This window comes from Calonectris borealis, chromosome 6, assembly GCF_964195595.1.
Source record: "Calonectris borealis chromosome 6, bCalBor7.hap1.2, whole genome shotgun sequence".
NCBI lineage: Eukaryota > Metazoa > Chordata > Aves > Procellariiformes > Procellariidae > Calonectris > Calonectris borealis.
This window is the reverse complement of record NC_134317.1, coordinates 2,180,771-2,193,772: the sequence shown is the minus strand read 5'-3', so window position 1 is coordinate 2,193,772 and position 13,002 is coordinate 2,180,771. Positions and strand designations below refer to the sequence as shown.

The 13,002-nt window shown below is 44.1% G+C and overlaps 1 protein-coding gene across 5 annotated transcripts in view; it reads right to left on the bottom strand.

The window, feature by feature from the left end:
- The window catches only part of CACNB4 (calcium voltage-gated channel auxiliary subunit beta 4), a 110,120-nt gene that overhangs the window by 59,311 nt on the left and 37,807 nt on the right, over nucleotides 1-13,002 (bottom strand). For 2 of the 5 annotated variants that reach the window (XM_075152660.1, XM_075152658.1), the window contains exon 1: nucleotides 8,964-9,198. The exons of 2 other annotated variants lie outside the window; for them this stretch is intronic. In XM_075152660.1, the coding sequence (XP_075008761.1) occupies nucleotides 8,964-9,008 (45 nt within the window). In that variant the 5' untranslated portion in view covers nucleotides 9,009-9,198. Of the gene's footprint in view, nucleotides 1-8,963; nucleotides 9,199-13,002 lie in introns of those variants that run through there. One more of the 5 variants, XR_012674027.1, reaches the window with a different exon arrangement.

Here is a 13,002-nt window from a genome sequence, read left to right as displayed (position 1 = left end):
AAAGTTTGCAAGCAAATCTTGACACCACCTGCCGTCCCTACAGAACTCAGCATTCAGCCAGCTAAATGACATTTTGAAATTGATTACTGGATTCCAAATGACCATGAACAGTTGTCAGGCTTGTCCTGTTTGTGAAGTAATCTGCATTTGTGTAAGTTGCCGATTTTTAAAACCAAGCTCTACTATCTCTGTAAATGCATACTCAACGGAAAAACATCTAACAGCTCAGCATCTCAGAAGCAAAACATGTTTTAGGGAGATAGGGAAGCAAGCCATGACACCAACAAATCCTAGGTTAAGCTTCTCCCCTTGTTATTTATTATTCCTATGATGTGTTCTTTCAGCACTGAGAGCCACATTCCTCTGTCAGATGCCCTTGAGCCCAGGGAAAGCCATTTACACTTCCTAGCAGCGGCCTTTTCTTAAGCACTGGGAAATTTTTAAAGCAATCTGCAATCCAGGATCAGCACATTTGTGAGAAGCCCTTGTCATTTCAGCTGCAGTCCACGGTCATTCAAGAGTTCACCAGAAGAAATCCAAAAGCAGGAGGTAAAGCCACAGTAAATTACACACCTTAGTCATATGAACAAACAGTATTACTAAACACACACTATCCCAATCAGGTGAGCTCTTACTTGCAGTTGAAATTGAAAACACACACTGTTAGCTATTCCTCATTATGTTTCTTTTTCCTCATTTTAATGTATTTTTGCTGAAAAAAAAGTACCTCTGTGGGAACAGCAGGTAGTAATTTATAAAAATTATTTGTGATTCTTACTGAAAGTTTTATTTGACTACCATACTATCAAATCACAACATTACATTTAACAAACAGAATATCTGAGTCAGATAGAAAACGGTTTTCATGTGAGCACAAAACATTAGACACAGCAAGAATAGCTGATGTTGTGGTAGTACTAGGACTTCGGAAATTTTAATGGGGAAAACCTAAGCAAAAACATGCAAGCAAACTCCAAAACAGAAAACAAGCTAACTTTCCAACCCCTGTCAGACAGCCCTTTATACAAAAGAAAAACGTTAGGCAGATGATGATTCATTAGTTGAAGCAATCTATTAAGAACTAATGGAAATGAAAACACATTTGAAACCGTCAAAAACACACAGACGCTTTGACCGTGTAAAAGCCAAATCTCAATGAGAATTCAGAAGACTTAGTGGGCAGAGGATAATCTCTTTTTATCAGAAATTATCGAATATGTTCCCAGTCAAGAGAGACTTTAGAGCACAATTGAAACTAGAAATCCTACATAAACAAACAGCAAGTAGATAACTGGTAGCAGTTAGGCAAACGATCCTGGAATGACTAGGTCCTGACATTACTCATCCTTTTTGGATTAAACATTAGAAAACTTAACTAATTCAAATGGAGAAACAAAGAACAGCTATGCTTGAAGAGAAGCCAAGTGTCATCAACAAACGAATGGCACTGCAAATACTGTTCTCTCAGTTCACATATGCATCCCAGGTCTCTCTGAGGAGTAACAGAAAGGAAATCCAGTTGCCTCCTACTGATGATCAGCCCCACAACTGAGGGTCTTACGAGACCACACACCTGCTGTTTTATAAAAGCAGACCTCCCAAAGAAGGATGACTTCAGCAGTCTTCATCTCACTTCCCTTCGTGTCACCAACCACAAGGAAAACTCCACATACCACAGACAGTCTGTACGTCTGGGTACTCAGCATGGTCCCTGTGCAGTCTTACCCTGTAATTAATTTTACCTATAAACCAAGCAAAGATTTTGCAAGTATGAAAACTCCTCTGTGCACTGTAAAGAGGGTGTGTATCACCAGGCTTTACACCACCAGAGAATCCTGCTGGCAAGCATGCTGGAAAAAAGAAAAAATGCATTGACTCTCACTAGCAGCCTTCATCCCTGCCTGCAAAATCCATCAAACCATGTAAAATGACAATCAGATCTAGACTATCAACTTTCAAGCTTCAGCTTGAAAATTTCAGAAGGGACCTGTGGAAATGATGCACCTGATAACCACCGAAACTCTTCTAACCCCATTGAAAGTCCCAGGTTTTGGGACTTTGACAGCTGTATGAAGCCTTCTGCTTGGTCTCAGCTGCCTGTTGTTCAAATATGTTCTATAAAATGAACTGGGTATTACAAAACTCACCACAGTAACTGGCTCTGGGATAGCAGAAAGAGATGACAAACTCTGCAGGCACAGAGAATGAATTTCAGAAGAGAGTGCAAGTGAATGCCTATCACTGCAGCCCCAGTGTACGTGCTCTGTGGGCAGCACCCCTTCCCCAGACAGCCCGTCCAGCACCTCTCCTTTAAGAGGGGTAAGAAACCAGAATACAGCAGCTGCCACTTTAAATACATTTGCTGTGTAAATAGTAGACTGATGTTTTGGGCTGCAACTTCTGCATGCATCTACACTTATCGCAAGCAATCCTGCAGAACAGTTTACAAGTAAATGGAATGCAACAAGTCTTTAAAATTTCACTAACTGGAAGAGTTTTGTAGTATAATCACGAATGATACAGGATGAAAAACACTTCACATAAACAAAAATACACATTTTGTTTATTCCTTATTCCTGTTTCTTATACTATTTCCCAAGTCCCTGCTACAGCCCTGATGTGCCAGGGTTATAGAAACTATGAAGCAGAAGGCTTCACACAACTGAGATGATGTATAGAGCAAGCAAAGACCATCTTTCCTTCTCCTTTAGAGATCAGACAGGTACTATGCAGAAATCCAATCAATATTTGAATATGAACTTCCCTGTCAAGGTTTGTTTTTCTATAATCACTTTGTTCTACGTAAGCAGCACCCAGAGATCTTCTTGTCTCAGTTGCCATGAGAAAAACTGTACACTATCAACAGAAGGAATGACTGGTGTGAGAAGAAACGTCAACCGAACTGGAGAAAGGGAGTGGAGTACGCTGTCCTCAAAACACTGACCGTTTGCGTGGTGAATGAAACGTGTATTCCTACTATTCCCATCACCTCTTTCCTAAAAATTCTCAGCAGTGCTCTCTCAATAATTATACACAGTAACTGGAGACAAAAACCTACAGATCAGCATGCTTTTTTACGCAGATGTCACATCAAACTTTTCTATAGTAGAATGAATGCCCAGTGCTATTGCCCTGCATCACAGCGGTCTCCTTTCTGGCTCCTGCAGCATACACATGATGTCATCAAGTTGTGGTAATACCACAACTTGTACCACTGGTTAACAGCACACTGGACTCCAAGCAGAGCTTTCTACCCTAATGTATGACCTAAAGCCATTAACATTGCAGATGAAATTCATACCTGTCACCACATGTATCGCCACTGTGATAATGCTATACGCTGTAATGATATGCTATATATTGCACTGCCAGCCACTTTTTCCCAACTCCCTGCTACGGCCCTGATGTGCCAGGGTTGTAGAAACCATTAGAGAGTCTAGGCAGGCTTCTGCATGCACAGTCCTTCTCACTGCCCTTTTTATGGCAAGCTCTGAACATTAGCTACCAGGGTCAGTCTCACCAGTCTTTAGTCCCTATAAACACCAAAGGACTTTCAGAATCTAAAATGCTTTTGTGGATCTGAGCATGAATCTCACCAAAAGTTTTTTATCTAATTCTTGGTGATCAAGTTTGAACTCGATTGAAGTGCATCATCAGTAAAGAAAAAGTCCTGCTTCTCTGGTGTACCGAGAGACCCCTCTAGCATCAGCAGGAGGAGGCAGGCTGTGGATGCAGGGATGAGAAGAGCCTGAGGGAAATCAGAACAGGGTTAGATGCAGGCCAAACGGCTAAGAGCAGTCAAGAAAAGAATGTGCGTATACGGCTCAGGAGAAGGAGACTATGCTGGAGGAAAAGTGAATAGGTAAAAGCAGTCAACAAAAAGACCTACTACAACAGAGATGTATAGGGCAAGAAAAGACCACCTTTCGTCCTCCTTTAGAGATCAGAGAGGTACCAATCGATATTTAAATATGAACTTCCCTGCCGAAGAGACAGGCAGAAGACAAAGGCATAAATTAAATGCCATCTTAAATGACTTGAACACAAGGAGGAAGAAGATGGCCTGAATGGGAAACACTGGCATTATTAAGCAGAAAGGCACGCGGAGCGAGTGCTGCAGGCTGTCAGCGGCTCCAGCTGAGCGGTGACGCTGCGCAGCACCCTCACTTCCACGCAGGCACCACCACGGCCATGCAACAGGGGCTTCTCGCCCAAGCCGGCTCCCCAGCCCTGCCCACACCAGGCCCTTGCTAATCCCATGCCAGGCCACCCCTTGCTCTCTCTCTGCCCTTTTGCCTGATGCAAAACCAAGCCGAATTTCTAAGCAGCTATCCAAAGGCAGCTATTTCCAACAGCCCTGATAACTGATTCAAGTACACAAGATAAAGCCTCTCACGTGTTGACAAGCGTTAAACTTGCACCTTGTGAGAAGTGAGGAAAGCCATTTCACATGCTGAGGTGTCGCTCTGAAATGAGTGCTTTGGAGGTATAAATATAAATAAACAATCTAAAAGGGACCGGTCTGATAGTCCTGCAGGTGCAAAACCTGTGACACTTACTTGCAGCGGGTGTCATTCCCGATCATTTGCTAGGGCTGGGAAGGACTCTGCATTAGAGGATACTTGCTGTTAACTCCTGGAGAGAATTTTTCAATTAAATGCTGTTTTAATGGAAAATGTAATTTTACAGAAAACGCAATTTCTTATGGGAAGGTTTCATTAAAGTTTGTTTCTGAAAAAGATGGGGTCTTTACTGAAACCAAAGAGCACTGGGAAATTCTGGACTGACACATCAAGCAGCATTCAGATCTTTCCCCGCCATAAATAGACACACACCTATTAGTTCACAACTGTGAAGGTAAAACAGTATTATTTGCTTACCCAATGGACCTCACTGTCTTAAGCCCCCTGTGCTAATGGGTTTTTACGTCCTATTCTCTTGTTATCAAGAATGTAAGACATACTTCCCCACAAGACAAACAAGCTTTCATTCCCAAAAGGGTGACCCTGTTTAAAACTATCCAAAGCACTAAAAAGAGCCCCCAAAAATCCCAGGGCAGGGCAACAAAGAAGGCAAAAATCTTCATCGGGAAGATGGTTCTCTCTATGGTCATGCACCTTCCATCACCTGAAAGCTGTAATGAACACTTTCTGTGTTCATTACAAGGGTGTTCATTACAAGGGCACTCGTGCCTGCAAAAGTTTGCTTCCATATCTCTGCACCTCTTTTCTTCAACATGGCAACTACTTTTTGTCTACAATCACTGGTAGTTTTTTTTCAACTTCAACAGTGTAATTTTCCTCCTCCAAAAAGCCTCACACTAGCTAGTGCATCATCTACTTCACATTAATCATCACAGCTGGTAATGGGATTGTAATACCCATGCACACACTCATTTCTTTATATATGTATAAATAAAAATACGTATTTTGCATCTATTTTATATATATGCACACATACAAACACACTATAATAATAGCTTCAATTACAAAAATCATCTATGTATCTGTTCACTGTTAAAAAATGTCATCTTTGTTCCTGGTTTTAACAGGAAAATTTCACCTCCACACTTCTCCTAGACTGTTCTCTGATGATTTAGTCTGTATATTATCTACCTGAAGAGATTAGGTATAAATTCAGTACATACTTCAGCTTCCCTGTCTTTAAATGTTGTGATTTTATAGTACCTTTCCAAAAGTGAGCATGTTTACTCTGGGTTAGTGCCATACACTAACTGTTCACCTTTTCCTCCAAGGCAAATTAAAATTTGGTATGTACACATAGGACTTATAGCGGGTACAGTTTTTTTTACTCAAAAAAACTCATCATGGGTATTTGAAGTCACTGTGCCATTCAGCTGATTTCTAGCTGTAATACCACTAGGTTTGCTTGAAGCAGTTCAGAGGCACTCAACAACACACATCTATTTCAGTCCAGTGAAGATCGACAAAGGTTAACCCTTGATCACAACTGCTGCTCCTCTCTCTGCTTTCATCGATAAGGAACAGATTCACCGTGATACACCCAGCCCACGAGCTAGTCTCTTTACGTTGCAGGGACAAACCCCAAGAAAGGAGGGTGAGTGGATTTTCATTTTGGCCCCATCATTACAGCTAGGAACAGCTTTAGCTCCTACCGCATCTCTGCAGAAGTCCTGCTTGGGAGAGCGCCTAAAGCATGCCCAGCAGCCGCACCGGTTAGGCTCACCCCGGAGCGGCTGCCTTCCAAGCCGGAGGTCGAGAGAGACCACCTGAGTGAACACTGCTAGTCCACCAGGTTGCAACAGCCTTCTGCTGCTTCAGACATGCACCAGGATTTCCTTCAAAGAAAATGCAGAGTGAACATGGTCCACATGCAAAATAATGAAAACTGGGGTAAAAAATACAATGATTTGTTAGCTCTTATTTCTTGCCAGGAGTATTAGGCCATTACTATAGAAAACTGCTGTATGGGTTTTATAAGGGCAAATGCCTACTTTAGGAAGATGTTACTGTACTAGAATGACTCATCTTGATATGGTTTATTTTATGCTAGATGCATTGCAAGTAGCACAAGTCCTCAATCACATCTCCCTGTGCTTCAGGGAATGAAAGAGCACAGAGAGTATACAAGCTCGTAGTTCCTTCAGTTCACTAGCTGCACAACATCTGGGCTAAGCCTTCCAGGTCCTAAAACCCAGAACAATACAGGGCCCTTTTCTTTAATCTTTGCACGCTCACAGTTATTTTCTCTTAACCGCAGGGAACCAGTATTCTACCCTTGATTTGTTTTTCACTATATTAATTCTATTACGTTAGCTCTCTTTGGCTTGAAAGTAATACTCATATGACCCATCACGCTACCTGTTTGCCAGAATACTGTCTCAGCAGGCATTCTCAATTCATGAGTCAGAATCCAAAATAATAATAAGGTATAATGTTTTAAGCAAGTGGTTCAGGAGCATAAAGAAAACAAACACTTGGGGAATGTTATCTACTTTGTGTCTGAGCCTTTGGGGTTTACGGCCTCTAGCTTTTCCATATGACTATGAGATCTAGCTTACTTTTATGGTTTGGTGGTTTGGTTTGGGGGGGGGGGGGTGTTAATGAAAGCTGAGATTCTCATATATTCCCATGATTCTGGAAGCTAAGTCTATCAAAAACATTCTCAAGTACTGAGAGACTGTAACATTACAAAAGCTGTAAACAGCATCATCATGAACTAGTTAAGAGAGTATTAAGGAACCTGGAAATTACTTCTTCATCCCAGTGCTTCAAAGTGGACAGCTAAAGACCTAGCTCCTCTCTTCTGTTACTAACGTGATTCTTACAGTACAAATCCTAACACAGGTGTTTGTGTAACAGGTAGGTCTCTGATCTTCTGCTGTCATTAACACTGCTTTTCCCAAATAATGTTCTTGGAAGAAATCAGTGGGGCTTTACTGAAATACGTGGAGTCAAGCATCTCAGAAGCACCCTTGAATCCCACTATACGTGTATCTGCATTCTCTAGTGAACTTTAAAACCTGGCTTTTATAGATAAAACATTTCTTCTACAGCAACCACTATCCAGCAAGTTAGCCTTCTTAGCCATGCTACTATACTTTTAAGTTGTCTTTTTAAGAGCGTGTTTATACTTTACTGAAAGACATTATACCAGCACAAGACAGATTCAGGATTGAGAACAGTTCCCAAGAATTCATGCTTTGCCTTACAAATGCCTGGTGTCTAGAAACATCCAGTTGGATCCTAAAACACATCCCTAAAGGAACCAACACACTCATATGCACTTGGCATGGCAGCTTGTAAGCAGCAGTGAGAGAAAACACAAAACACAAATTAACACATGCACACTAAAAAGGCAGGAATTTCTCAATTGACCCAAAGAAGCACAGTTTTGAAAGAATTCAAATAGTTTTGAAGGGTTCAAATATATGGGGGTTCCTCTAAACATGGTGTACTGCATTATTTAATTTAAATTCTGCACAGTTGTGGTTCCTCTCCCTCTGAAATAAACAGACACTAAAACAAGTTGCTAGTACATGAGGCAACACGTAGACAGATTACACTTCCCAGTCCTAGAGCGACACAACCTCATTGTCAGGCAAGGAAAAAAGCCTCATCTGAAGCGATACAGGATCTTGCCCATTCTCCTGGGGATACCACATCATACGATACATACGTCTGCATTGACGTACACTCTATTTTGTGTTATAATCTGTGTATTTTACGAGCTAGCCACAACGCCTTACGTAACAGATCCCTGTTTAACATGGAACAGTGTGTTCATCGCCGCGGCAATCCCAGCAGTTTCCCTTGCCCCGAGTAATTCTGCCCCACTGGGCTCCTGCGCAGCTACCGCTGGAAAGAAACGCCACTTGGACAACCGGCACTAACATTTATTATTTTGGGCGTAAAGCTCTGACCACGGTAACGGGGGGTCTCCGTGCTGCAAGAGAACCATTTTGTGAGGGATGTCACTGGTTTCCCAGCAAAGCTGTTGCAGTCTGGGGGGAGGCGGTGGGGAGATCATTTCCCAACGAAGCCTGTCCCGGCTTCTTTTGGGCAATATAGATACTGCCACCCCGATGATGCCTTGGCCACCACCTTGGCACCTGCACCGCTGCGTTGTTAATCCATCCCAAACGCGCCTACGCTGACCGGCTGGCCGGGATACGTGCGATACAGACGGCAGCCCAGCAACTTCTGCTGCTGTTTTGTCAAACACGCACCCGAGTATTGTGTAATTAGCAGCTTTCCCTGCTCGCTGATGAAGGTAACGGGAGCAGGAGCCGGCGCTGCCCGGCTGCCCGCCCCGGGAGGCGCCTGCCCACGGCTGCGGGACCGACAGCAAGCTCTGCCGGGACCCCGAAATACTGCCGCTCCCCCCCAAATTATGTAACGGAGGAGCATTTCGGGTGGCTCCGACCGGCACACACTACCTCCGGTGTGGGGGGTGTTTGCGGCCCCCCCGCCGGCACTCACCGCCTCCGAGTCTTCAAATCCATGCAGGTACAAATTGTCGTACATGGAGGTCCGCTGACGCCGGGCGCCTCTCTCGGTGCGGAACCGGCGCTGCGAGGCGCCGCGGGGGAGGGGAAGGGGGGGCCGAGCGGCGGCGGAGGCCTGTGCGGCGGCGGCCGGGCCGAGCCTGCCCTCTCAGCGCTGCGGACGCCCCAGCCGCGCGGCGCCGCCTCCCGCGCCCACCGCCGCCGCAGGTGCCCCTGCCGGCGCCGCGCCGCCCCGCAGCTCCCCCTCCCCGCCTTCCCGCCCGCCGCGGCCCGCTCCCCGCGCCGCCGCGCCCCATTGGCTACGACGCGCCACCGCTGCGCCACCATTGGCTGCGACGCGCTGCCTCCGCGCCACCATTGGCTGCGACGCGCCGCTACCGCCGCCTCGCGGGGCGCTCCTGAGCATCGCCGTCCCCTGCCGCCGCCTCGGCAACCACCTCACGGCGCCCGGCCGCGGCCCTGACAAACTAACGACGGCGGCTGCCTGCAGGCGCCGGGGCCACCTCTTGCCAGGTTGCCTGAGGAGGAGGCGAGGGGAGGCAAATAATGGGGGCATTTCTATCTTTCTTTCCCACAGCCTCACTTCAAGATTCCAGAGAACAGCGGTTCGTTTCTGAGGAGAAACGCACCCCCCTCACACCGCCTCCAAGGTCTGGAAACAAGCAAACCAAAGACTAAGCATTAAAAGACCATAAGTTTGGGCCTTATTTACAACTAAATTAAGAAATAAGTTTCTAAAACGAGTCCTTCTGGAGCTCGTAATACTGAAGTTTCTGGTTCTGCCTCTCATTTCAAATAACTGCTTGTTTCTGTGGAGCATCAGCCACGCACACACACCCTGTACCTCACAGAATGCCAACAAGACAGGCAAACCTCATTCCACAGGTGAAAAAACCATGTCCAGAGAAGCTATCGATTAACAGAGGCAGTCACACGATGAGGAAAATGCAAAGCCAGCCCTTCACGTGTATGCCTCTTGACTTCCCATCTCACGTGCTTAAGCACTGAATGTTTCCTTCCCAGAATGTCAGAACTTGTAGTGGGCAAGTATAATGCTAGAGAATGGCCCTATGTGATAAAAAAGTAAATAAATCATTAAAAAAAAGAATTACAGGGAAATAATTTATAATTTACTTGCTATGCTTATTAAAACAATTCTTTTAAATCTCATCTTCAGTGCAATCTGATCCAACATCTCTGTGTTCACAAACACCTCCTATTTGTCTTTTCCATTTGCTTCATTTACTCTTCCTTCCAAAGGTTTAATTTAGTCCTGTAAAGTTACCACTAATCACTTGGGAAGTGTCCGACAGACATCTGGAGCAAAGCCAAAGGTGTTACCCATATTCACAATTTCTTACAAATTTCATCAAAGATTCCCCGAAGTTATGGTAAGCCTTATTCCCAATTTATTACTTCTCCTACACCCTCCACACGTTCTTTGCTTCTGTCCATGTAACCTCCTGGTTTGCAAGAGCTTGTGTATCTACATATAGAGGAAGCATAGTCCCACTGATGATCAAGAGAAGAATCTCATGGTTAAAATGTAGGTCTCTTGAAGCGTTTTTCAGGATTGAGTCCTCAGTCTATGAGATCTTTCAAGGAACAGCAACTTCATCTCTAGCCCTGTGCAACGAGCTCATTGCCAGTGTTAAACCAACAAACAAAACACAGCGAGTAGTTAATTAATAACGAATCTCTGATGGCTTTTCTGCGGTCTGTTTCAAACAAGACAGCACTCCTGTCAAACCGCTCCTGGTGGAACAGTTGTTCAGATGACAGAAACCACTTCTACGATTGACGCTAACTGACTCATTCCTGGCCATCTCAACCAAGCGTGGAACAGCCCCAGGGACTGGGCAGTGGCTCCTCCTCCTCCTGGGGGTTATCCTTCCAGTTACTTTGGGGCTGCAGAACACAGCCAGCATGTTTTGGGGCACTTCATGGTGGCTTGAGCAAGACTGTTCAGATGGAGGAAGATTTTAGCTTCTAAGATTGTCTTCAGAATTCTCATTAAACTCTCTATACAGGAGTCAATAAATAAATTTTTAGGGCCTGTGCTATGGAGCAGGTCCCTTTCCCCCCACCTTGAAGATCTGTGATGTTACAAATGTAAATAATAAATACTTTGTTGGTAGGAGACTATTAAAATTTTAAATGAGAAGGAATTTCTAAGTGCAACATCAGAATCATTTGTCAGCTGAAAATAAAAAAGGCCATGAAATGCAAGAAGAAAAAAAAAAAAGTGGCTGAACTGCACATAAATTTGTAATGAAATAATTTAATTCAGAAGTCAGGGGAATCACTATTTGATTTCCAGTACTTACATTTCACACTGTCCTTTTAAGACACAGAGGTTATTAAAAATATATATTTAATGACTCAACTTGAAAGGCTCCTAAAAGATGCTATAAAAATACACACAGCTTATTAAATAGGGATTGTACTTGAAAAAGATCTAAACATAAGGGACAGTCTCACAACCTTCTTCAAGCATTTAGCTTAGGTGCCTAAAATACAGTGCTTAAGCCGTTTCATTAGGGTACGGGCTCCAAATCATCCTCAAGGAGCCTCACGTTACTTCTTCCCAGTTTGCTTGAAGGGCTGCGGGCAGGTCTGGCAGTCCTGCCCCCCGACACCTCCCCAGGGCCACTGGCACAGGGTCCTGCCCCTGCCAGCACAGGGGCCGGGATGTGGGGGAGACCCGAACTGCCCCCCCTGCAACAGTGCTAAACCTCAGTCAGCCCAAACACCCGTTTTCACAGTCTAAGTTGGAGAAAATTATTAGAAGATTCAAAAAAATATAGGAACCCCTGTATTTATAAGTTTCTTTTCCCAGGCATGTGCCTAAAATGCAAAAATACGAATACCTGTAATACAGAGAAACTCTAAATCAAAGACCCTTTTGAATATTATGAGGTAATTTATCCAAGAAACACGCAATGCAAACCAACAGAGGTAGCACGCCAAAGTGAGAGAGGAAGACGTCCGGCTCTTTGGAAGTTGTCTAAAAAGTAATCAGGCTCTCAAAATATACCGAAGGAACAGGAGACTGGATGGAGCTCGGACACAGGGAGCAAGGAAGCTTTGCAGAGGGGAGGATATACAGGCTAAGGAAAGTAACTCAAAATTTATTTCAGTGACAAGCCATCACTACTCCACTGTAATACATAATGCAGGTATCTCTATACATGACTGCTAGAGTATGGGGCATTATTCAGTAAAAGCATGTTATGTTTTTACAGTGAGGGACACTGTGTTACACTGAATATATGGGTGGTCATCTCTGTCAGCTTCCAGAACGTCAAATCTCTTTGGTTTCAACTTACAGGATAGCTTAGCACAGGCAAAATGGAAAGAGTGCAATGGGGGAGACAGTTAAAAGCTTCATCTTTTTTAGGTGATCTTCCCAAAAGTGGTTCAAACGAGTTTTAAAAAAAAAATCCACTACAGTAATAGATGAGGATCACACATTAAGTGAAGGTTTTGAGAGATCAAAATCATCCCTGGTTTATTTCAGAAAGAGAATACAGATGATCTGATATTATTAGGCAGGGAATTCCAGTGCCTCAGGCCATAGAGAAAAACTCTGGTACCCGTCATCTTCAGTCTGCACTTGGCTAACACTAAAGCAACTAGCATCTAAAAACCCATCAGTTTGTGCGTGTGTGCACGTGCATAGCTGTAAGAGACCCAGGGAAAACATGTAATGGGTAAATAAGCTGAACTGAGTCTTTTTAAGGTCTAACGCTTTAAAATAGGCATTTTCAAGCAGTCTAGTCTCTACTTTTAACGGGATTTAACCATGGTGAGTTGCAATCTCTATAAGCATGTGGGATGTTCCTCACTGAGGACTGCCATCCCTGATGATGTCAGCAGGACCGCTATGAAGTAGGACTCACATAGATTTACTGCAATATGGTATGCAGGGAGCGTGAGTTGTCCTTTGATCTCAGCCCACGACTCCACGTGATCCCAAGGGCTCAGGAGATTTTGAAGGAGATGTAAACAAA